The 21,204-nt window shown below is 32.6% G+C and overlaps 1 protein-coding gene across 41 annotated transcripts; it reads left to right on the forward strand.

Annotated features, from left to right (window-relative positions):
- Window positions 1-3,661: 3,661 nt before the first annotated feature.
- LOC112035227 (uncharacterized) lies at window positions 3,662-20,382 on the forward strand. Of its 41 annotated transcripts, none has more exons than XM_065777231.1 (26): window positions 3,685-3,756; window positions 5,131-5,391; window positions 5,567-5,630; window positions 5,950-6,082; window positions 6,315-6,541; window positions 6,732-6,903; window positions 9,499-9,735; window positions 11,025-11,061; window positions 11,148-11,356; window positions 11,455-11,821; window positions 12,392-12,427; window positions 12,645-12,826; window positions 12,924-12,985; window positions 13,855-13,895; window positions 14,350-14,430; window positions 14,558-14,633; window positions 14,759-15,055; window positions 15,782-17,020; window positions 17,526-17,622; window positions 17,761-17,837; window positions 17,979-18,020; window positions 18,115-18,194; window positions 18,443-18,773; window positions 19,534-19,630; window positions 19,722-19,796; window positions 19,930-20,382. In XM_065777231.1, the coding sequence occupies exons 1-3, from the start codon at window positions 3,700-3,702 to the stop codon at window positions 5,624-5,626; spliced, it is 378 nt and encodes a 125-aa protein (XP_065633303.1). In that variant the 5' UTR covers window positions 3,685-3,699; the 3' UTR covers window positions 5,627-5,630; window positions 5,950-6,082; window positions 6,315-6,541; window positions 6,732-6,903; window positions 9,499-9,735; window positions 11,025-11,061; window positions 11,148-11,356; window positions 11,455-11,821; window positions 12,392-12,427; window positions 12,645-12,826; window positions 12,924-12,985; window positions 13,855-13,895; window positions 14,350-14,430; window positions 14,558-14,633; window positions 14,759-15,055; window positions 15,782-17,020; window positions 17,526-17,622; window positions 17,761-17,837; window positions 17,979-18,020; window positions 18,115-18,194; window positions 18,443-18,773; window positions 19,534-19,630; window positions 19,722-19,796; window positions 19,930-20,382. The 41 variants fall into 41 exon arrangements, 37 of the variants coding, with proteins under 37 accessions (XP_065633327.1, XP_065633328.1, XP_065633326.1 ...); XM_065777221.1 differs by lacking the exon at window positions 12,392-12,427 and having other exon boundaries at window positions 18,443-18,473; window positions 18,679-18,773; XM_065777243.1 differs by lacking the exon at window positions 12,392-12,427 and having other exon boundaries at window positions 18,134-18,194; window positions 18,443-18,473; window positions 18,679-18,773.
- Window positions 20,383-21,204: the final 822 nt, after the last annotated feature.

Below are 21,204 nucleotides of genomic sequence, written 5' to 3' on the forward strand. Positions count from 1 at the left end.
TTATGAATGCAGTAAGCAGATTTGAATATACAGTAAATATGATGTGCAGAGAGAAAATTTCATAAATGTAGAAACGGATTTTATCAATGCAGAAAAATATATTCGATTATTGTGAAATTCAAACATGAAAAAGCATTCAGATTTGGCATTTAAATTTAGAAAACAAGATTTCACTAAGTGTTTTATGAGAAAACAGTGAACAATTTTTTAAATAGTGAACAGAAAATAATTTATGCAAAAAAGAAAGCGAACAATTTCTTAAATAATGCTGAACAAAAAATAATTTTATGTAAAAATGTAGAAATAGTTTATACAGAAAATAGTGAACAATTTTAATCAATGTTGAAATTAAATTCATATTTCGAAATTAAAATCTCTATATCTTACAATGCTTCTATTTAAATAAATAAAACATAGAAAGCTACTTATTTTTATCTTTATGTTTATTTGTCAATTATCCTCAAGAAAAAAAAATTACACAGTACTCGAGTTTGGTAAACTCGAGTACTGTAGAAAAAAAATTTCTGTATTTATTTTATAAAAGGTACTCGAGCTTGGTATACTCGAGTATTGTGTTGCATGGTACTCGAGTTTACCAAGCTCGAGTACCACTTTATTTTTTAACATATAAAAGACTCTATTTAACTTATAAATAAGTTTATATGATATTAAATTATTATTTATAATTTATGATAACATATACCGCCCATTTTTGTTTAAAATCATAAATTTTAAAGGAGTACAAAATTTTAGTTGTGATTTTATTATATGAATAAGTTTTTAAATAAATAAGTTTTTAACTTATATCTATCTAAAAAAAAAAGTTTTTAACTTATAATTATAAGCTCTCGCCTTGTCCTGTTTACAACCTACTTAAAATTATAGTCAAGTGTAAAACTTTCGTTTTGTTTTTGTTTACTAAACAAAAAGGTGTATGAAATTTGAGTCAAGATTATTTCTAGTTTTCCTAATTTTTAGTTTTTAACTTCAAAAAAAAAAAAAAAAACCCTAATTTTCACGGGAAACAAGCAAAGAGAAGTCATGTGATATCACCAGCAATCAATCCACAAAATCCCGTGGCATGATTTACTTATACAAACACGTAACACATGCTCAGTCACAAATCTTTCTCTTCCTATTATAGTTGCAATTTTCTAGGGTTTCAGAACATCGTAGAAATAGTTTATATAGAAAATAGTGAACAATTTTTATGAGAAAATAATGAACAATTTTAATCAATATTGAAATTGAATTCATATTTCGAAATTAAAATCTCTATATCTTACAATGCTTCTATTTAAATAAATAAAAATATAGAAAAGCTACTTATTTTTATCTTTATGTTTATTTGTCAATTATCCTCAAGCAAAAAAATAAATAAAATTTACACAGTACTCGAGTTTGGTAAACTCGAGTACTGTAGAAAAAAAAATTTCTGTATTTTTTTTATAAAAGGTACTCGAGCCTGGTATACTCGAGTATTGTGTTGCATGGTACTCGAGTTTACCAAGCTCGAGTACCACTTTATTTTTTTTAATCGCCAATTTCCAGCTCAGCAGCCACGGTGAAACTATAAAATAGGGTACTCGAGTTCACCAAACTCGAGTACTTAAAAAAGTGGTAGATTTCCATTTATTTCCGAAACAGTGGTTTTTTGCTAAAAATTTCAAAAAATTGTGGTATTTGGCCATTTTGGCCCTGGCGGTGGGCTAAGTGAATTGAAGGAGCTGAGCAATTTGGGAGGAAGTCTACTCATTCAAAATGTGGGACATGGAGAAGATGACATGGTGGAATGTAAAGCCACGAATATGAAGCAGAAACAACATCTTCAAGAGCTGCGATTATTTTGGGATGCCATGTTGAATGACGGATGCTATGATGACATGTCACTAGAAGGCCTCCAGCCACATCCAAATCTCAAATCGTTGGAATTGCAGTGTTATATGGGTGTGAGAATTCCAAGTTGGGTCTCTTCTCTCACTAATCTTGTTAAATTTGAATTGAGTTATAATGGGAGATTGCAGCACCTCCCACCGTTAAATCAACTCCCTTTTCTCAAGGTAGTCTCTCTTTTCTTTATGGAAGCACTTGAATACATATCAGATGAAGAAGACAGTGTTAGTAACATGTTGGGTGCTTCCTCTTCTTCTTCTTCTTCTTCTTCTTCTTCTTCAAAAACACCATTCTTCCCATCCTTATCTTCTCTATTTATAGGGGGATGCCCAAAACTGAAGGGATGGTGGAGGAATTCAGATGATGATAATGAGCCACACCATCTCTTACTTCCATCATTTCCTCCTTCTCTTTCTAAATTAAGAATCATCAATTGCCCTAACCTGACTTCCATGCCCCCGTTTCCATATTTGAAAGAAAGCCTGTTCTTGAGGAGGTGTAGCTGGAAGGTATTGGAGCAGACAATGAAAATGGGAGCAGCAACCACATCAACCTACTTTCCTCCTCTCTCTCAATTACAGACCCTGGAATTAGAGAAGATTAATGATTTAGAATCTCTTCCAAAGGAGTCGCTGCAGAACCTCGTTTCTCTCCAAAAACTCGAAATACAAAGCTACGATGGACTGGTTTCTCTCCCTTCTTGGATAGGCATCCTCACATCGCTACAAACCCTTGAAATTGGGCAATGTCACAATCTGATGTCACTTCCTCAAGAGATTCGCAATCTCACCTCTTTAAAAGAGTTGTATATTTATGAGTGTCCCCTCTTAGGGCAAAGATGCAGGATTTTTTTATAAAATAACTACAAAACTCAAATAATATTATTAGTTAGGCAACGTTTCAAACAAATTACATTTCTAACAATTCAACTTCAGAGGAGTCGATTTTACTGTTCATATCGCCTATTTTTGTGCCACGTAGATCAAAAAATCGAGTCCGTTATTGTCATTTTTTATACATAGAAATCGATTTCAGCGGAGTCATCTACAATACAAAGAAAACGACTCCAGTGGAGTCGTTTTCTTTGTATTGTAGACGACTCCACTGAAGTCGATTTGCCCATAAACCCACGAGCTGGAACACTTAAGCTTCAGTTGCTTTAGTTGTCACAGAAGAACCCAGCAAGCGCCGACGAGCAACGACGAGCAACACCGACGAGCACCGACGAACCCAAACGCGACGAACCCAGAAGAACCCAGCAAACGAACCGACGAGCGCCGACGAGCAAGCAGACGAGCAACACGGATGAGCAAGCAGGCGCCGACGAGGGCCGACGAACCCAGGCGCCGATTTTGACCAAACTCCGGTGAAAGCTTCAAGTGATCGGATCGGATCAGTGGGTACGACTCCGTTTTGGATTTGAAGGTTGTGAGGTTTTTTTTCAGGCCAGCAATGACGTGATGTTTCTTTGAATTTTTACACAGTATAATCGACTTCAGTGGAGTCGTTTTCAATACAAAGAAAACGACTCCAGTGGAGTCATTTTCTTTGTATTGAAAACAACTCCACTGAAGTCGATTTCTATGTATAAAAAATGACTATAAAGAACTCGATTTCTTTATCTACGTGGCGAAAAAAATAGGCGATATGAACAGTAAAATCGACTCTTCTGAAGTCGAATTGTTAGAAATGCAATATGTTTGAAACGTTGCCTAACTAATAATATTGTTTGGGTTTTGTAGTTATTTTATAAAAAAATCCAAAGATGCAATAGGCAAATAGGTGAAGATTGGCCCATCATTTCCCATGTCCCGACCGTGCTACTGGATTGGGAGAGCCAGCAAGAAGAAACAATTTCTTCAGGTATGCATCTCATCTATCTATCTTTTAATCCCAAATTAAAAAATCAACTACTGGTTTTTTAAGAGTTTTTATATTTTGGACAACTATTCAACCTCTTTTTTATGCTGAATCGAAGTCGGTTTGTTGACTTCCAGAGGACGAATTAATCTTGCAACAACCATTGCAAGATTGGGATTGTATTATAGGAATTTCGTTGTTTCACTCTCTTTTATTTATTTTTTTCTTTTTTGGGGTCTATATATTTATTAAGATTAATTTTAAAATTCTCATTTGAACTATTGGTATATAGAAAATAACTAATGATTTAATTATTGTTTTTGATGGGATAATTGGTGAATGAATTCTTTCTTTTCTCAGAATTTTTTATTTTTATTTTGGAGACTTTGTTTTAGTCAAAAGCAGAACAAAGGTTGAGGTCTACTTCCAGAGGACGAATTAATCTTGCAACAACCATTGCAAGATTGGGATTGTATTATAGGAATTTCGTTGTTTCACTCTCTTTTATTTATTTTTTTCTTTTTTGGGGTCTATATATTTATTAAGATTAATTTTAAAATTCTCATTTGAACTATTGGTATATAGAAAATAACTAATGATTTAATTATTGTTTTTGATGGGATAATTGGTGAATGAATTCTTTCTTTTCTCAGAATTTTTTATTTTTATTTTGGAGACTTTGTTTTAGTCAAAAGCAGAACAAAGGTTGAGGTCTACCAATGCAGACATTCACAAATCTAGAGATAATATTTATCTGAGTTGTGCATTTCTTATCTCCTAATAATTAAATACTTCTAATTAGTTGTTAAACATCTTGAATTCTTTCTTTCTTAATCTGTTTTTATATGTTAGATTTCTAATGCCCAGAGCATCACAGAGTCATAATTTTTTTGGTTTCCTAGTGATTTTTGGCTTTTCCTCTACCTCCAACAGCCACTTACATCCTTTCTTTCGTCTCCAAGTATTTCAAAACGAAAAATCCTACCCTTTTTCTATTCTTCCTTCTCATTATTGTCCTGCAAGAAACGGAAAAGTTCTAATTTTTTAATGCACACTTCATGTACTTTATTTTTGGGTTCTTGTGCTAAAAATAACGGTTCATAACACTTCATTATGTGTGTAAATGATACTGTGTATCCAAGTACTAGAGAGTAGAGAATGGGTCTAATCTGTTTAGTTGTTTACAATTCATGGATAGATTGGATTGAATTTTTTTATTTTTTTTATTTTTATATTACTGTAAATAAAAATTATGAATTAATTTTTTTTATTACTTGAATACTAAGACTTGAGGATACCTCATTTTGTTTATGTTCCCCCCATTTGAGGTTTGTCATATTTTGGAGAACTTCTTTAGTCATTTGACTTCTTATGCAGAACCAAGTGATGCAGAACCAAGTAATGCAGAATCTTATGCAGAACCAAGTGATGCAGAACCATGTGATGCAGAACCAAGTAATGCAGAACCTTATGCAGAACCAAGTGATGCAGAACCATGTGATGCAGAACCAAGTGATGCAGAACCATGTGATGCAGAACCAAGTGATGCAGAACCAACTGAGGCAAAGAACAAGCTTGGATACAAAATTCAGACCCTATTCAAAACCTGCAATTGTGCAACAGGTCAAGAAGTCAGTGGTAATCATTTGTTCCTGTCAAAACTTTAATAAAACGCATGATTTCTTCAAATTATTAATAGAATGAAAAAGGAAAACTGTTCTATCATTTGTTCTTTTATTCTAATGATTTATTTCTTTTCATCTAAACTTGTGTTAATGAAATGACATATATGGTTGCTTGTTCATAATTGCAGAATCATAGCAAATTTCTTAGAACTTTGAAGGGAGGACTTGACCAGGAATTAGCTTACTAAACCGGTACTTTGGTGTTTAAATTTTTTTTTTTTTTTTTTTGGGTATGAAAGTTTCCAACATATATCTACTAAATGCTTTTCATGAGAATGATTAAACCAAAACAATCCTCACATGTTTGTGTGTATACTGGCTTTAAAGTGAAAGAAAGAACAATAGAATGAGCTTAATCTGTTCATACATGCACTAATTCAAAGATAGTTTGAATTGAATTTTTATTTGTCAATAGAATATAAAATCATAAATTACAAATTAAGTTTTAACTACTTCAGGTATCTTGCTTTATATGCTGAACTGAAAACCAATTTTTTTGGTTCTTCTTCAGTTTGCTTTTTGAGGTTTTGATATTTTGAAGAACTTCCCAATCATTTGACTTCTCACGCAGAACAAATTAAGGGAAGGACAAACCTGGCTAAAAATTGTGACCCTGTTCAAAACTATATGGCACTGAAATTAAGGTAAGCACAGTCTTGGACTCATTGCTAATCATCTTTTTTTTTTTGAATTCCCTTTACACTTTTTTTTCCTCAAAACTTTTATTAGATGCATGATTTCTTCAAATTATTAAGGAGAACAAAAAGGGATAATTGTAAAATTTTTCATTTGTTCTTTTATTCTAATTATTTATATCGTTGTATCTAAGCTTGTGTTGATGAAATGACATATATGGTTGCTTCTTAATAATTGCAGAATCGTAGAAAATTTGGTTGAATTTTGAAGGGAGGACATGACCAGGCAACTAACTCTACAAGGAATCAGCTTACTATAAAAGTATTTTGGGGGTTAACTTTTTTGTTTTTTGGGGGGAATATTTGTTTGCTTCCTCAAATGTTGGTGTGAAGACTGACTTTTTAAAGTTAGAACAACACAAGATTGACTGAATGAGTCTAATTTTTCGGACATGCACAAATTTTAATGTAGATTGGATTGAATTTTTATCTGTTAATCAATTAAAAATACTAATTAAGGTTTTACATCTCACTTGAGTACCAATTAAGACTTGAGGATAATATCATTTTTCTTTTCATTTTCTATGTCGTTGAAATTTTTTCTATTTCTCCACCTGCTAAAGACACATCCTTTGCTTCTTAACTTCTGGTTGTGCAGTCTCTGTTTGAACATTGGGCAACATTGCGCATGTTCTTTTTATAATCACTGGAAAGCAGAGGGGGCGATTAGCATAATGGATGGATAGAGTGTACGAAGTTTTTTGGCCAAAGAGAGGCAGTTTGATTAAATGTCCCAAAGGCGGAGTAATTTGCTGCAAAGTGATGCAGAGGTAAGCAATTCTTGCATTTTTAATCATTCTTACCATATCATTTTTGTGCCAATTGCCAAAAGATTATATAGGTATTAAATACAATATGCCCCTCACTCATATATCCATTACTGATGGAGTTAAGGCCACACATTTAATAAATTAATGGTTTAATTGGCTGATTCTATATGTTGATCTCACCTATGGAGGGGTGGATTGTATGCAGTCCTACTCTTTAGCACTTGCCCTTGAGTATAGTATGTTCTAATACTAAATGACATGCATTTTCTTACAGAAATGAGTGGAGGTTGTTCCTCATTTTTATTAGTTTTGTATAGAAATTACTGTTTGAAGGTAGTTTCTTTTGTAATTATAACCAGAATTTTTTTTTTTTTTTTTGGGTATGAAAGTTTCCAACATATATCTACTAAATGCTTTTCATGAGAATGATTAAACCAAAACACTCCTCACATGTTTGTGTGTATACTGGCTTTAAAGTAAAAAAAAGAACAAGAGAATGAGCTTAATCTATTCATACATGCACTAATTCAAAGATAGTTTGAATTGAATTTTTATCTGTCAATAGAATATAAAATCATAAATTACAAATTAAGTTTTAACTACTTCAGGTATCTTGCTTTATATGCTGAACTGAAAACCAATTTTTTTGGTTCTTCTTCAGTTTGCTTTTTGAGGTTTTGATATTTTGAAGAACTTCCCAATCATTTGACTTCTCACGCAAAACAAATTAAGGGAAGGACAAACCTGGCTAAAAATTTGGACCTTGTTCAAAACTATATGGCCCTGAAATTAAGGCAAGCATAGTCTTGGACTCGATGCTAATCATCTTTTTTTATTTTTTTATTTCCCTTTACACTTTTTTTTTCCTCAAAACTTTTATTAGATGCATGATTTCTTCAAATTATTAAGGAGAACAAAAAGGGATAATTGTAAAATTTTTCATTTGTTCTTTTATTCTAATTATTTATATCGTTGTATCTAAGCTTGTGTTGATGAAATGACATATATGGTTTCTTCTTAATAATTGCAGAATTGTAGAAAATTTGGTTGAATTTTGAAGGGAGGACATGACCAGGCAACTAACTCTACAGGGAATTAGCTTACTATAACGGTATTTTGGTGGTTAACTTTTTTGTTTTTTTGGGGGAATATTTGTTTGCTTCCTCAAATGTTGGTGCGAAGACTGACTTTTTAAAGTCAGAACAACACAAGATTGACTGAATGAGTCTAATTTTTCGGACATGCACAAATTTTAAGATAGATTGGATTGAATTTTTATCCGTTAATCAATTAAAAATACTAATTAAGGTTTTACATCTCACTTGAATACCAATTAAGACTTGAGGATAACATCATTTTTCTTTTCATTTTCTATGTCGTTGAAATTTTTTCTATTTCTCTACCTGCTAAAGACACATCCTTTGCTTCTTAACTTCTGGTTGTGCAGTCTCTGTTTGAACATTGGGCAACATTACGCATGTTCTTTTTATAATCACTGGAAAGCAGAGGGGACGATTAGCCTAATGGATGGATAGAGTGTACGAAGTTTTTAGGCCAAAGAGAGGCAGTTTGATTAAATGTTCCAAAGGCGGAGTAATTTGCTGCAAAGTGATGCAGAGGTAAGCAAATTCTTGCTTTTTAATCATTCTTACCATATCATTTTTGTGCCAACTGCCAAAAGATTATGTAGGTAGTAAATACAATATGCCACTCACTCATATATCCATTACTGATGGAGTTAAGGCCACACATTTAATAAATTAATGGTTTAATTGGCTGATTCTATATGTTGATCTCACCTATGGAGGGGTGGATTGTATGCAGTCCTTCTCTTTAGCACTTGCCCTTGAATATGGTATGTTCTAATATTAAATGACATGCATTTTCTTACAGAAATGAGTGGAGGTTGTTCCTCATTTTTATTAGTTTTCTATAGAAATTACTGTTTGAAGGTAGTTTCTTTTGTAATTATAACCAGAAATGCATGTAGTGTATGTAATTTTGCACTGTAGACTAGTTCTATATGTCAGTCCTTTTTGTGCTTTGGAAGCAAAAATTTCAAAGGAAGGACGCTAGTGCGATAGGGGCCCTCCTTTTTCATGTTTTTTTTTGTCAACCCAACTCAAGGATGCAGTTAGTAAAAATGAAATTGTTGAAAAAGATCCCAAGGACTTTTATGTTTGCCTTAACATCTTACATATGGGAGTGGTTGGGAATAATCAAGTGGTTTTCAGTGATGCAAAAAGTGTTATCCAAAGTCAATGTCTCAGTTTTTTTACAAGGATAGTTCAAAAAATTCTGGCTTAAAATTTTACATGTTCTCACTGGTAGGAAAAACATAATTTGATACCTCAGATTTTCTCAATTTTCCTGTAAGGAATATTCACTGAATGATATATATTTGTATATTTTAGCACCAAGTAACTCATACACTAACCAATAAGGCAATAACTCATTTTCATGCCAAGGTATTTGGTAGAGAGCAACTTCAACATCTACTGCAATGCAAATTTGTTCACATTTGATATTGTTCTAGTCCAATGCTTTCTTAGAGTAATCAACAACCTCACCTCAGTTAAATCCTTGTAATTTCAGATGGCCTAGTTTGATATCGCTACTTGAAAGGAATAAAGCTACCTCATTCTCTCACCACTTTAATGAGATTGTGAATTACCAATTGTTCAAGTTATTAGAAAGATGCAAGGGTGGAACAAGTTTTAATTGGCCTAAGATAGCTCAAATTCTATATTCTGGAGGAAGAAAATAGAAACTATATGATGGGAGTTAGATTAACATCTTTTTTCTCGAAGAAATATGCGTATGCTTCTATTGGTATGTACCAATTAAGCTGCATCCTTCACAAGCGACCAAATATCATCATCATCATCATGCTCTTTGTTTTGTACTTTTTCTTTATACATATCTTTATGGTGGTTTGGTTTATTTTAAAATAATTTCTAACAACATTAATTTCCTCTATAGAATGAATTGTGACTGTAAACTATATGGCTCAAGTGTTGATGCTAATAAAATCATATGCACATTACAATCCTACAAGTTTGTGATACATATTGCATTTCACAACTGATTTTCACTCTCTTTCATTGTATTTTTATTGTGCATCTAATATCTGCTAGTTCTTTTATTTTTTTGTTTTCTTTAGAACCATATCTCATACTTAGTTGACAGGCTTTTGTAGTTGGTTTCTATTTTAAGCAATATATAGACCAAGTGATATCAAGCACTTCTTGACCTTGTGTTACAATTGCTCAAGAGGGTAAATCCTGACTACCATGTATGGGAGAATAGCTTGGAGCCAATATATAATGTTAGAATTATGGCTAAATGATTAAATCACCATTTCCTAACAGATTAAATTTTTGAGACAATTAGCATTTGAACAATCTATATAAGCTGTCATTAATATTTTACTAGAAAAATGTCACAAATTATCACCTTGTACGTAGTATGTGACAAGATTTCACAGAACAACTCCTTTTTCTTTTCTCAATTTTATTTTCTATAGCCTAGTGTGCATCAAAAGCACCAATATGCTTTAGTTTAAAGTCACAAAATTTTATGGACAACTTTAACTTCATGCTTCTTTTGATTACTGAGGAAGAGTAAAAACAGAAAAATAAATGAATAAATAAAAAATAGTTTTGACATCAAAGGATTAGGGGCCACCCCTTTTGCTGCACAAGTTCTTAAATCCTTCAATCTCAGCCTCGTATATTAGTGAGCCACCTATATTGATTAGTTCTCTCTTTTCATTTCAAGAGCTTTCAATGTCATTGAATTTCTAAATTATGCTATTTATAAAAATCAGAGGAGAGTGTGGCATTGAAACCAAAAGATTTTAGAGATGGTTCTACACAAATTAAGCATCATCTTGCAATAAATTGAGTGATACGCCTCTCATCTTCTTTTCTTATTTTTATATTATGTTTACGATAATTTTTGTAACAAACAGTTTCAATTTCAGAATATTTATTGCAACATGTCACATGTATCTGTCCTTGTGTAGAGACAGCTTGGTCTACGAACTTTTAATTTTTATAGCAATAATAATTTTTAACAGGTTGTGAATTTTTAATTTTGTTGCTTTGCTTTTTGTGCAGTCTGGAGGTTCATGTATGTGTACAAGTAGGTGATTAAGTAGGTGACTAAACCCATTTCAACTTGCATTAAAAAATATGTGACATACCTGTGAATGACTTACAAATTTTAGTATTTGTTTTTAGGTTGACAATTTCAGGTGCAGGGCAAAATTGTATCATTTTGAGACTTCCACAACAAAGAACCTCTTCGATAACTGCTGTTATCTCTACATTAGCATGATATTAGTCATCCTTGAAGTAGTATTTCAAGTCTTCTTAAGGCTGCTTAGGATACCACAGTACTCCAATCAATGGGCATGTGAGACTGGCAAACACTTACATGAACTAAGCTTGTATGCACATGCAATGGATTACTGTTTATGCAGATGCTATGTGTGTCTATTTCATGATATCGTATCATTTTCCAAATCATATTATTTCTCTTTTGCAGTTTGGTGGAGGTCACTGTATCGGTGAGTCTTTGAAGTGTGAAGTGTGAAGATGATCCATTCCTTTGAGTATTTTACAGAAAAGGGAAAACACCAATTCTCCAGGAAGAGACTATAATTTGGGAGAGAACGATCATGTCCTTGGTTGACTTCCATTCAGATAAAGTACTGTTTTTTATAACCTGAATTCTCCTATTAATTTTGTTCTTATTGGACAATCTTAGGATCTCCCTCATAAGTGATAAAGCTGCTTGGTGAAATTATTTATCAAGGAAGATTCAGCCGTCAACGCTTTGTCCTACCATGTGCTCTTAACAAGCTAGTTTTCAGAAGCCATGAGAACATGCATTTGGATTAAAATAAAAGTTGGTATGGTACTTTCATATTCCTCACAACAATTGAAATTAAATTCAACTATAAGAAATAGAACTCTGGAAGAGCTTAACTTCCATCCCCTGCCCTCTGCTAGTGGGGGTTATATTGATGAGAATTCTTATTTTCTAGGGTCATATGAATTTTTCCCTGCATTTAGTCAGGATGTTATGCCCTTGTGAGATTTTTGATTCTTACTACTTGAAGTATGAGTGAATACCTTCAAAATTTCTGAAGGGTAGGTTGTTTTGTATGGTTTTAAATGATTTACTTAAGGTCAACTTTGTGTATGCTTGATATTTTTTTTTGTGTATGCTTGATATGAGTGAATACCTTTGTGTATGCTTGATATTCAACTTTGTGTATGCTTGATATGAGTGAATACCTTCACAATTTTTTTGGCCCTAGAGCTTGATATTCACAAATTTTACAATATTTTAAAGCTTGATATAATCCATGATAGTTCTTCTGATGAAGTTCTGCCTGCTAGCTAGGCTTATAGTATTTTTAAATAACAGATACATTGTCTTTAGAGCAAAATTTACTCTTTTTATTATTGTTTTTCAGATTCAAGTGGTTCTGTTTCATACTTCCTTGAAGAAGGCAGGAAAATTTCATAAATGCAAAGCTGAAATGTCAAATGTGTATTTCTGTTTAACATCAATATCTAATGAGAAGAGGGAAAACACCATAATACAATATCCTCCTTTAATTTGATAGGATAACGTCATTTTTCTTTTCATTTTCTGTGACTTTGAAATTTTGTCTATTTCTCCATCTCCTAAAGATAGCCTTTGCTTCTTAACTTTTGCTTGTGCAGTCTCTGTTCAAACATTGGGCAACATCACACATGTTCTCTTTTATAATCACTGGAAAGCAAAGGGGGCTATCCACGTAATGGATGGATAGAGTGTATGGAGATTTTAGGCCAAAGGGAGTTAAAAGGGATAAGGATGGTTGAGCTGTGATAGTTTGATTAAATTTCCTGAAGGTGATGCAGAGGTGAGCAAATTCTAACCTTTTAATTATTCTTACCATTTTATTTTTGTGCCAACTGCCAAAAGATTATATAGGCATTAATATCAGCATTCTATGATAGGTCATTTAGATGGTGAATTAAATACGATATGCCCCACACTCATGAATTCGTTTCTGATGGAGGTAATGCCACACATTTAATAAATTAATGGTTTAATTAGCTGATTCTATATGTTGATCTCACCTATTGAGGGGTGGCTTGTATGCAGTCCTACACTTTAGCTGTTGCCCTTGAGTGTAATCTTTTCTAAAACTAAATGACATGCATTTTCTTACAAAAATGAGTGGAAGTTGTTCCTCAATTTAATTGCCTTACTTTAGGTCAACTTTGTGTATAGTTCTTTATTCTTATGTTCCCAATTTTTTTTCCCTATATTTTTGGCCTTAGAGCTTTATATTCACAAGTCTTACATATTTTAAAACTTAATATAATCCATGATAATTCTTCTGGTAAAGTTCTACCTGCTGGCTAGGCTTATAGTATTTTTAAATTGCTGATACTTTGTCTTTAGAGCAAAATTTACTCTTTTTATTATTATTATTATTTTTCAGATTCAAGTGGTTCTGTTTCCTACTTCCTTGAAGAAGGCAGGAAAATTCATTATTACGATGCGGAAATGTTAAATTTGTATTTCTATTTAACAATAATATCTAACGAGTAGAGGGAAAACACCATTATACAACTTCCTCCTTTTAGTTTCCTCTCTCTACTCTACTACTCCCTTTGTTATTTAATTGTGTTTAATGGTTCACTCCTTTTCCCTTCTTGCCTGTCTCACCCCCTGACCTTACTCTCATGAACTTACCATTAATTTTTCTTAAGCAGGAGCTTCATCCTTTGCATATATGTTTACTGGAGTTGTTCACTTATTAGAATGGTTTTGTTTAACTGCTTTTATTTTGTTCAGTATAGCCATAGATTATCTCATGCTTATCTTATTGATTTATTTCTTTTTCTTCCTTGTTGATGACTGTGGCATTATGTTTTGTAGTTAAGATGGCGGGAGCCTCTATCCTCAGTTTGCAAATAGAGGTAAGTTGTAGATTTTTTAGCAAAATGATAAAATTCTATGGAAATTAATCAATATTTAATATGATATTTTATGTTTGTACTGTGCAATGTCATTTTAGTAACTAGTAAATACTAATAACTAATGGCTTCTGTAGTTTATGCAAAGTAATAATATATAATTTGGCTGAATAATTTCCTCTTTTTCTCAAATTTTGTTTTGAGAATTTGTCAAAGTCAAAAGCATAAATGATTTTGAGTCTAGTGTATCTAAACATGCACAATTCCAAGGTCAATGATATAATAATAAAAAAAATCTCCATCCAAATTGCATTTCTTGTCTCTTAATTTTATATATATAAACCGCTCAGATTTTTAGGTATCAATCATTTTTCTTACCTTTCCACCCAGGTTTTGTATTATAAGTCAAGCTGCTAATGCTTAAACCATCTGACTTTTGGTTCTTCTTAATTGCAAGTTTTTTTTTTTTAAAATTTGCTTGGATCTTGCTGCGCCTTCTACTGCTGGAGCCTATTCCTCATATCGAAATATTTCGAAGGTAAAAGATTTCCATCAGTTGATTGTGATATGCTTCTTATTGTTGTCTTGCCAAAACAAAATTCTTTCTTTCGGTACACACATAATACTTTATTTACTTCCTCACATGTTGAATCGTTGATGTGAAGGCTGACTTTGAAGTCAAAGAAGAATGGGAGAATGACTAAATGAGTCTAATTTGTTCATCAATGCACAAATTCAAAGGTAGATTGGATTGAATTTTTATCTATTACTCAACTGAAAATTGCCAATTAAGATTTTTCTTTTTGCTTGAATACCACTTAAGATTAGAGGATACTGTTATTTTTCTTACCTCTTTTTTATAATAGGTTGTTGTGCTCAAAACAAAACCCAAGATTAAGAAATTTTGGTTTTTCCAATGGTTGGTAATTTGACACTCTCTCTCTGCTAAAACCGTGGCCCTGGCTTCTTGAATTTTGGCTGTGGAATCCCTGTGTGAACATGAGGCAGCAAAAACATGTGTAGGAGGGAAAGAACATAAGAGTGGAATCCAATTGCATATTTAACTTCTCAATCATTTGACTTCTCACACAGAACAAATCAGTGAAGCTACAAACCTGGCTAATTTTGGCTCTGAAATTGTGTAACAAGTACCAGACTCGTTGGTAATCATCTTCTCTCTCTTAAAAAAAATTCGGTAAATCTCTTTATGTTTTGTATCCTTTCTGTATGTTCAAAGGCTTGTTGTTGCATATATGACATCTTCACATATATGGTGAAGAAAAGATAGCATTTATATCTTTGTACCTACATTTGACTTTATGTTATGAGGTGATGTACTTGGTTGCTTCGCTACCTATCGTAGAAACAGAGAAAAACTTTACCACTTGAGGGGAGTATCTTCCATGCAAACTAACATTGCAGGAGCTATCTTATTAAATGGATTCTGTTTTGTCAATTATTTTCTTTATATATAAGCTTAAAACATGTTCTTAAGTATACTAGAAATTGATTTCCACAATGTCATTGGGTAATTGGTAAACAACTAATGAATTAAGTAGCTTATGGGTTGAGACAACAAGGCTGAATAATTTTTTCTTTTTCCAAATGTTTCTGGAGAATTCATTTAAGTCAAAAGCATAAAATCAGATAGAGTCTAGTAGGTTTATTTAGTCTAGTGTGTCTGGACATGCACAAGTCCAATGGTAAATTGTCTAACAGATTTCAGAATGCCCTCATGTTCTTAATTCTTTATGTTTTATTTTACGATGGGTTATTAATGCTCAAAGCAGCATCCAAGCTTAGGAACTTTTCATTTTCTATGTGGTTGGTGTTTTGTCTATTTGTCTACCTCCTAAAGCCCCTTTGGTTCTTAACCTTTTGTTATGCAGACTCTGTTTGAATATTGGGCAACATTGCTATTCTTCTTTTCTCTAATCACTGTGAAGAACCAGAATGCTAGCCCCCAACCTGAGTATGGGGGATAGAGTACATGAAAATTTTAAGCCATAAAGAGGTAGAATGAGTAAGGATGGTTGAGACATGACAGGCAAGAGAAGCAGATTGATTAAATATCCCAAAGATGGAGTAAATCACTACAAAGAAGCAAATTCTAGCCTTTGCACTATTCTTACATTATTATTTTTGCCAAAAGATTATATAGGAGCCAATATGAAAACTCTTCTTGTAGATCATTTAGAATGGTGAATTATACATTGTGCCACACATTTAATAAAATAATGGTTTAATTGGCTGATTCTATATGTTTTTGGGTTTTTGAATATATCAAAGGGTTGTTATCTAGTGCTGATCTCACCAAGGGAGGGGTATCTTGATACTGTCCTACTCTTTAGAACTTGCCCTCAAGTATACTCTTTTCTAATACTAAAAGACATGCATTTCTTACAAAAATGAGCGGAAGGTGTTTCTAATTTTTTATAGTTTTTTAAAGGTGTTGTTTGAATTGAAGGTAGTATCATTTGTAATTATATTTAGAGATGCATACTGTGTGGCAATTACGCATTTTAGACATGTTCTGTATGTAAGCCTTTTTTTATTATCTGAAAGCTTAAATTAAGGACCACTATATGATTAATCAATCAATTCAACGGAAAGGGCACTAGTGCCATCAGATTAACATCTATATACATATGATTCTGTAGTAGACTAATTAAGCTGCACCCTTCACAAGCTATCAAATGTAATTTTGTTCCTTTTTTTCCCCCTTTCTCTATTTATCTCTTTAAGGTTTTTTTTTTAAAAATTTTTTATTTATAATATTTATAATAAAATTCTGTAGTATATTTGTAGAATGGATTGCAACACTAAACTATAGGTCTTAGGTATTGATGCTATTCATCATGTGCATACTATAGTCCTACAACAAGGTGGTGATATATATTCCATTTCACAACCGGTTTGCACTCTCTTCCATTGCACTTTTATTCTGCATCTGATATCTCCATGTCCTTTTATTTGCTTCTTTTCTTCAGAACTGTATCTCATACTTTGTTGACAGGCATTTGCATTTGGTTTTTGTAACAAGTAATATATAGACCAAGTGATATCTGGCACTTCTTGACCTTGAGTTACATTTTTTCAAGAGGGCGAATCCTAAGTACAATTCATAGGTAAATAACTTGGAGCTATTATCCATGTAAGCTATCATTAATATTTTACTAAAAAAAGGTCACTAATTATCATCTTGTATGTAGTCCGTGAGAAAATTTCACAGAATAACTTCGGTTTTTTTTTTCCTCAATTTTGTTTTCTATAGCTTAGTGTGCATCAAAAGCACAAATATGCTTTAGAGTTTAAAGTTGCAAAATTCTAGGGACAGTGTAACTTTATGCTTCATTCGATTGGCAAGAAAGAGCAAGAATAGCAAAAAATGTTTTGACATCTTTTGGTATTTGGTAGAAAAAACTACTTGATTTGGCTTAATACAATTTTTCTTTAATTAGTAAACATTTTGTTAAAAAAGGCACAAAATGGGGGCACAACCCTAGTACACCGAATCTATACAAGAGATTTAATTTGCTTAATTTAATTATTTAGCTCAAATCATATGGAAATTTGTATTTCTAAAAAATGTGTGATGAATACTTTGCCAATTTTTCTTACTCCAACTAGCAGAAACATGAATTAAGGAGGTGGTAACGGGTCATAAGATTGCTGGTGCCCCAAATATTCTAACCAGGTCCAGAAGGATCTCACCCCATTAGCTACACAGGTTCTTGAATCCTTCGACCTCTGACTTATATATTATTGAACCACATCTTGATCAGTTGTGCACTCTTTTCTTTGTTCTCTTTCAAGAGCATCCCATTTTATTGAATTTCTAAATTATTTGTTTCTGTAAATAAAACAGAGGATTGTGGCATTGAAGCCAAAAGGATTTTCAAAGATGGTTCTACAAAAATCAAGCATCATCTTTCAATAGATTGAGTAATATGTCTCTCACTTCCTTAATTTAGTTTCATATTTGTGATTGTTTTTGTAACAGTTTTGTCTTTTCAAAAATTTGCTTGCAAAATTTTTTTTTTTAACAGTAATATTTTTTAACTGATGAATTCTTAATTTTTTTAGTTTTCTCTTTTTGTGCTGTCTGGAGCTCATTGTTGTGTACAAGTAGGTGACTTAACCCATTTAATCTTACATATAAAAGAATGAGTGTGTGACATAATCTGCAAAAGTCATACAAATTTTTATATTGGTTTTTCAGTTGACAATTTCAAGTGCAGAGCAAAATTGTGCATGCTCCATTGATGGCTTTTGAGACTTCCACAACTAAGAACCTCTTCAGTAAGTGCTGTTATCTCTACATTAGCATCATTTTAGTCATCCTTGAAGTTGTCTTTCAATTCTTCTTAAGGCTGCTTAGAATGGTACAATATTCCAAGCCATGGGCAATTGCATATATGAGAGTCACAAACACTTACATTAACCTGAAACTTTTATACACATGCAATGAATTCCCTTTTGTGCAGATGCTAGGTGTATGTATCATGTTCTAGTATTAGATCCCCAATAATATTTGTTCTCTTTTGCAGTGTGGATGGAGGTCATTGTGTCGTCTTTGAAGTAAGTGTGAAGTGTGAAGATGATCCATTTCTGTGTATTTTAGAGAAAAGGGAAAAGGAGCATTTTCCATAAGGGACTAGAATTAAGGAGAGAAAGATTGCGCCCCTCGTTGACTTCCATTCAGATGAAATTCCTTATTTTTTTTTACCTAAATTTTCCTATTAATTTTTGTTCTTATTGGAAAATCTTGGGATCTCCCTCATAGGCAATAAAACCGCTCGGTGAAGTTATTTATCAAGGAAGATTTGGCGACCAAAGCTTTGTCCTACCATATGCTCTTTACAAGCAAGTTTTCAGAAGGTATGAGAACATTCATTTGGATTAAAATAAAAGGTGGTATGGTACTTTCATATTCCTCAAAACAATTGAAATTCAATTCAACTTTATGAAATAGAACTCTGAAAGAGCTCAAATTCCCTCCCCTGCTCCCTACTGGTAGGGGTTATGTTGATGAAAATTATTATGTTCCCTGCATTTAGTCAGGATGTTATGCCCTTCCTAGATTTTAGATTCTTACCACTTGAAGAATGAGTGAGTGCCTTCAAAATTTCTGAAGGGTAGGTTGTCCATTGTCTCATATATGGTTTTAACTGCTTAACTGAAGGTCAACTTTGCGAATAGTTTTCACAATTTATTTTTCACATTTTTTTTTTTGGCCCTAGAGCTTGATATTAACAAATTTTACACATTTTAAAGCTTGATTTAATCCATGATATTCTTCTGGTAAAGTTCTACCTGCTACTGCTACCTAGGTTTGTAGTATTTTTGTTTTTTAAATCAAACTTTGTCTTTAGAGCAAAATTTACTCTTTTTTTAATATCACTTTTCAGATTCAAGTAGGTCTGTTTCATACTTCCTTGAAGAAGGCAGGAAAAAAAAATTTATAAATGCAATGCTGAAAATTCAAATGTGTATTTCTGCTCAACAACAATATCTAATGAGAATTGTTTTGTTTAACTGCTCTCATATTGGTCAGCATAGCCATAGATTATCTCATGCTTGTCTTAATGATTTATTTATTTTTCTTCCTTGTTGATGACCGCTGCATTCTGTTTTGTAGTTAAGATGGTTGGTAAGAGCCATTATCCTCATTTTGCAGAATATTTGCCTCAATGTCTTGAGCTATTGTTTTGGGTCTAATAGAGAGGCAAATAGAGGTAAGCTGTAAGATTTTTCAGAAAAATGATATAAGTCTATGGAAATTGGTCAATGTTTAATATGTCATTTTAGCTATTGTTTCCCCTACAGATGACAGTTCCACTAAGCATGCAACCTGACTCATAACTCCTAATCTGCAAGACTTGAGCCTTCTGTTTGTTTGTGGTAAATTTACATTCCTTTTTTTTTAATAATATTTGTTTCACATTGTGGGTGAAAAGTTGCTTTCATGATAACCATATGTGTAGATATGTGAAGACTAACATATTTCTCTATCTCCTTTCGTATTGTTCCTTAGGTATGTCAGCCATTATACGACCGTTTAGTTCCCTATTGAATGGTTGTCAAATGGTGACTATACAGCAATAAGCAAAAAAAGTCTTGAATTGGCTATTACAAAAAAGATGTTTAAGATCACATAATGATGTGGACTGGTCATATTTGCTCCTTTAGAGAATTATTAGTCATCTTCAACAGTCTTGGTAGAGAAATGAGGACAATTGAGTAGATAGTCATGTCAACCGGAATGCTGAAATCACAATTCTCAACTTGTTGAATACTGTTGCCAACTAGACTATCAAGTATTCGTATTTCGCGTCTTCAAATTTTATGATTTGGGAGGCCAACTTTGTGTGAGCTTTTGGTGGATCAACTTATTGGGTTCCTCTTGCAATAACTAGGGTGCTCTTTGTACTTAATATACAATTTATGTTTGGAGGTTCTTTTCTATATATATATTTTTTTTTCTTAAGGAGATGGAAACTTTGAAAAGAAATTTTACATATCTTGAAACTTATTTGAATCTATGATATTCCCTCAATGATAACGATAATTATAGACTTTAAACCGTTGAGTTAATTAAAACCCATAGATCACTCATAACCAAACTCAGAGCTCAATGATGTGTCAAATCTCAATTGGGTAAAACTCATGCATGTATGTGTGTCTGGCATGATAATAATACGCATAATCCCCATGTAAAGCTGAGATTAGCATTAATAGTTTTTAAGAAATTGCTTCAGAGACCAATGTCCCATTCAAGAACACATATAGAGGACTTGTTTCTTACAAATTGAAAGTCTTTTGTTTGAATGTATTCTTGGTGGCAAACATATTGAGGTAAAGTGGAGATTTCCATCAACCTAGTTTTAAGCCATCAATACAAATAAAATTAATAAAAGTGAACAATCAGACATCTTTGAAGTAAACATTGCAATGCTACATATTTAAAATGCTAATAATTAAGGAAGAAGAAGTACGACAGGCCGTTTTGAGTCAGGTTCCCCATATACGACAAGGCGCTTTAGGTTTATTTTCGTAGTCGTCTAGACTAGATGATATTACGGCAATGTCTAAGGTTATACTCCTTCAATACCTGAAGCTACAAGTCGTTTATGTAAAGTTTACTAATGAACCTACTTAAATTGTATGTCGTTGGAGCTGTTATTCATTAGTCATGACAGTTAAGTTTGTTATTGTTTGTTATGGTAGACTGTTGGGTTGGTTTAGTTTGTTCGATTTCAGTTTTGATTTTGTTGTAACCGTAAGGTATATAATAAAGCAATGTGCTTAT

The sequence above is a fragment of the Quercus suber genome, unplaced genomic scaffold, assembly GCF_002906115.3.
Source record: "Quercus suber isolate HL8 unplaced genomic scaffold, Cork oak 2.0 scaffold_151, whole genome shotgun sequence".
Lineage (NCBI taxonomy): Eukaryota > Viridiplantae > Streptophyta > Magnoliopsida > Fagales > Fagaceae > Quercus > Quercus suber.